Raw genomic sequence first — 3,187 nt, 5'->3', positions numbered from 1 at the left:
ATGTTCTCCTTGCTTCCCCTCCCACTCCTGCGGCCGTCATAGTCGTAGCTCTCCTGGCACTGCTTGATGCTTCTGCGCAGCAGCTCCTCGCTCAGCGCCGTCGTGCTGCCGGAGGGCGTGGCAATGCCGCGCTGCACCGCCGCCTTGCGCAGCGCCTCCATGATATCGTCATGGTAGCCGTTGAGCGTTTTCAGGGTGCGTTCCACGTCGCCACTGGAGCCTGCCAATCAGAGGGACGCGTCAAACCCACCAGCGCCAATCAGCGCGCGGCAATTACCGATGAGGCTTTGCATGTTGTGCTCGGCCGCGCGCAAAACGTCATCGGCCTCGAGCGCCCCGCCCCATCCCTCCGCCGTCTGCTTTTTTAAAATGCCCCTCTTTTCCGGCGCTTGATGGCTGTGCGCCGCGTCGATCAGCGCAGCACTGAACCGGTCGCATCCGTCTGAAAAGCGGCGCTTTTAGGGCGTGGCTTTGTGTGAACCCGAAATTCGGCCTGCCAGCGAGGGATAGGGCGATGTGGGCGTGGCGCAACCCGCGCTCGCTTCATTCAGGGGGCGGGGCTTCGACACTGACACCCCCGGCTTGTTCCCCCCCACCAAACCAACACTGCCCGACTAATCGGCGCGATCAAACATGCCAAATTGCAAGTTCACACAATCGCGCTCCAACCTACGCTAACCACTCACCGGCCAGGTCCTCGATGTCGTCGCCGTCCACGCCCATGCGCTTCAGCTGCTGCAGCTTGTGCTCCCTGAAACACGCCCACAATTAAAAACAGGGGGGGCGGAGCCCCGCAGGGGGCGTGTCCACTTACTGCTGGAAGGAGGGGCCTGCCATGTGGTTGGACGGCCGGAACAGGACGCGCTGCGAGTCATGGCGACTGCCGATCAACAAACTCGCATTAGTAGGGGTGGGGATGGAGTGGGGGGGTGCGAATGAATGAGGCGCGCCTAGAACCAATCGCTGAAACTCTACAGGAACAACTGGGGGGAGAAGGAGGAGGTATCTACAAGCCCCCCCTCCAACGGCACTCGCTCCCACTCATTCGCGCATGTGAGGGTGGGGGCAGCGACTCACCCCAATGAGCCTATGGTGTCGCCGGGGGCGATCGGCAGCATCTGGATGCTGCGCGCGTTCTCCATCAGCTCCTCAGGCGAGTGGTTCAGGTACTTTTTCGGAATCGGCTTCTTGTACGCACGCTCGTACTTTGTCACTGTCGTCTTCCTTCGGGGGTGGGGGACGCATGGGGGACGCAAACGAGACACGCGCATTTCAAAGACACAGAGTTAGGAGGCGGCCGAACGGTCGGGGGGCGTGGGCGCACCCACGATTTCGCTGCACGTTTGGCAACGTTGGCGCCGGGATGCGCCCACGCCCGTGCCGGGTTTTATCAATATAAGTGTGTACTGAGCGGGGTGTTCGGAGAATGTTGGTGGCGCTTTGGGTGTCAGCCGTGGTTTTTGGCGCATATCTTTGTTGGCACCCCCACTATCGGAAAAGTGCAAACGGGGTTTTCGAGCTGGGGACAGTGGGGACAAAAAAGGTGCTCTTGACTAGACTGGAAAAACCGCTCCATTAAGCAGTGAAGCGACATCAAAGTGTGCGCCACCCTCCACCCAGTGGCTGCGCAGAAAATCCAGTCGCCCGCTTGTCACTAGTGCGTCAAACTTGACAAGTGACAGTAACTATTGCATTCGAATGTCATTCAAGCGTAGTCAGAAAACGTCAAGCTTGGCACCAGTTTGACAACCAGACGACTGGATTTTCGGCGCGGCCACTGGGTGGAGGGTGGGGCACACTTTGACGTCGCTTTACTGCTAAATGGAGCGTTTTTTCGCGTCCTGACAAGAGCACCTTTCCTGTCCAGTTGTTTCTAACCTTTAAAATGGCATCATCCGATTTGCCACATTTGACGTGTCAGAAAAGATATGCCAAAAATGACATGTTTGGATTACTGGGAAAGAGCCATCTAGCGGCACGGTGCGGCAACCATTTTCGAGCGGAAAGTTAGAGCTGCGCCCAAAATACGTAGAAAATCAAAATTTAATCTGTCATTATTTTGGCATGTCGAATGGCCCTTAAAAGTTGCCTGACGCATTTTCCGAACACCCCATTTATATACAGGGTGGGGTTTTTTCCAGCAGAGGGACGTTGGAAACTGCAGCAGACGCGAAAAAGTTAACAGCACGAAAAATTGCAGTTTTCTAACTTTCAGAAACTGGTTTCTTACAGAAGTTTGACAGCTGTCAAAAGATGTTTTCCTAGATAACTGTTTTAGGACAGTTTTTCAATTAACTTCAAGATCCGTCAATGTTAATTTGACAGGCAAGCATTAAAAGAGAAAATGACGCAAGACGTAAGAAGGCAAATTTTCTCTCAATGTTGACATTTGACGCAAACCGGTACGTCAAATAACGTGTAAATGGTTGCGTGTTTTCAATGACGGCTGACGACCTGTCAAAATACCCGTCATAATCGTAAGCAGAAGCTCGTCCAGCATTGATTGATGACAACTTTTACAGACAAACTAACCTAACTTTCCTAGTAACGTGACTTTACACTTCGACGTCACAAAAATTGAAGGATGAGGCAAGTGGGAAACAAAAGTCATGCGCAAAACTTTCCGAAGAAAATTGAAAATAGTTAATAATGGCAGAATCAAGTGAGCGCTTCCGATCAAAACGAACCACGGGTACGTCAAACGTCAAAAGTGACAGCTGACTGGAAAAAATTAGGTTGAACTTTTCGACTTGATGTTTCCCGATGTCAAAAAATATTTCAAACCTCTATTGACAGCTGTCATATTCTTGAGAGCGCCAAATCGGCTTCGAGCCAAGCGTTCAAAGATGCTGCAGTTTTGAACTGGATTCCGAATATTCCTGTATATATACAGGGTGAGCTGTTTTCATCTACAGGACCGTTCGAAACTGTCGCAGATGCCAAAAAGTTCACAGAACGAAAAATTGCAGTTTCCTAACTTTCAGACACTGGTTTTTAACAGAAATTTGACAGCTGTCAAAAGATGTTTTCGTAGAGAACTGTTTTAGGAGAGTTTCTCAATTAACTTCAAGCTCCGTCAACGTTAATTTGACAGGCAAACATTAAAAGAGGAAATGACACAAGACATCACCAGGCAAATTTGCTCTCAATGTTGACATTTGACGCATGTCAGAAACTGGTTTTTAAC

General features: G+C 51.3%; 1 protein-coding gene across 1 annotated transcript in view; it reads right to left on the bottom strand.

Annotated features, from left to right (window-relative positions):
• LOC125503072 overlaps positions 1-1,224 on the bottom strand; it is a gene marked incomplete at both ends in the record, with an annotated part of 2,836 nt that extends 1,612 nt beyond the window's left edge. Inside the window, 5 exon segments of the mRNA XM_048662835.1 lie at positions 1-220; positions 278-442; positions 687-751; positions 815-880; positions 1,078-1,224. Coding sequence (XP_048518792.1) covers positions 1-220; positions 278-442; positions 687-751; positions 815-880; positions 1,078-1,224 — 663 coding nt within the window.
• Between the last annotated feature and the right edge of the window lie 1,963 nt (positions 1,225-3,187).

The sequence above is a fragment of the Dendroctonus ponderosae genome, unplaced genomic scaffold (genome assembly GCF_020466585.1).
Source record: "Dendroctonus ponderosae isolate FM_Combo_2020 unplaced genomic scaffold, Dpon_F_20191213v2 Dpon_F_20191213_12, whole genome shotgun sequence".
Taxonomy (NCBI): domain Eukaryota; kingdom Metazoa; phylum Arthropoda; class Insecta; order Coleoptera; family Curculionidae; genus Dendroctonus; species Dendroctonus ponderosae.
This window is presented reverse-complemented; position numbering and strand designations above follow the sequence as displayed.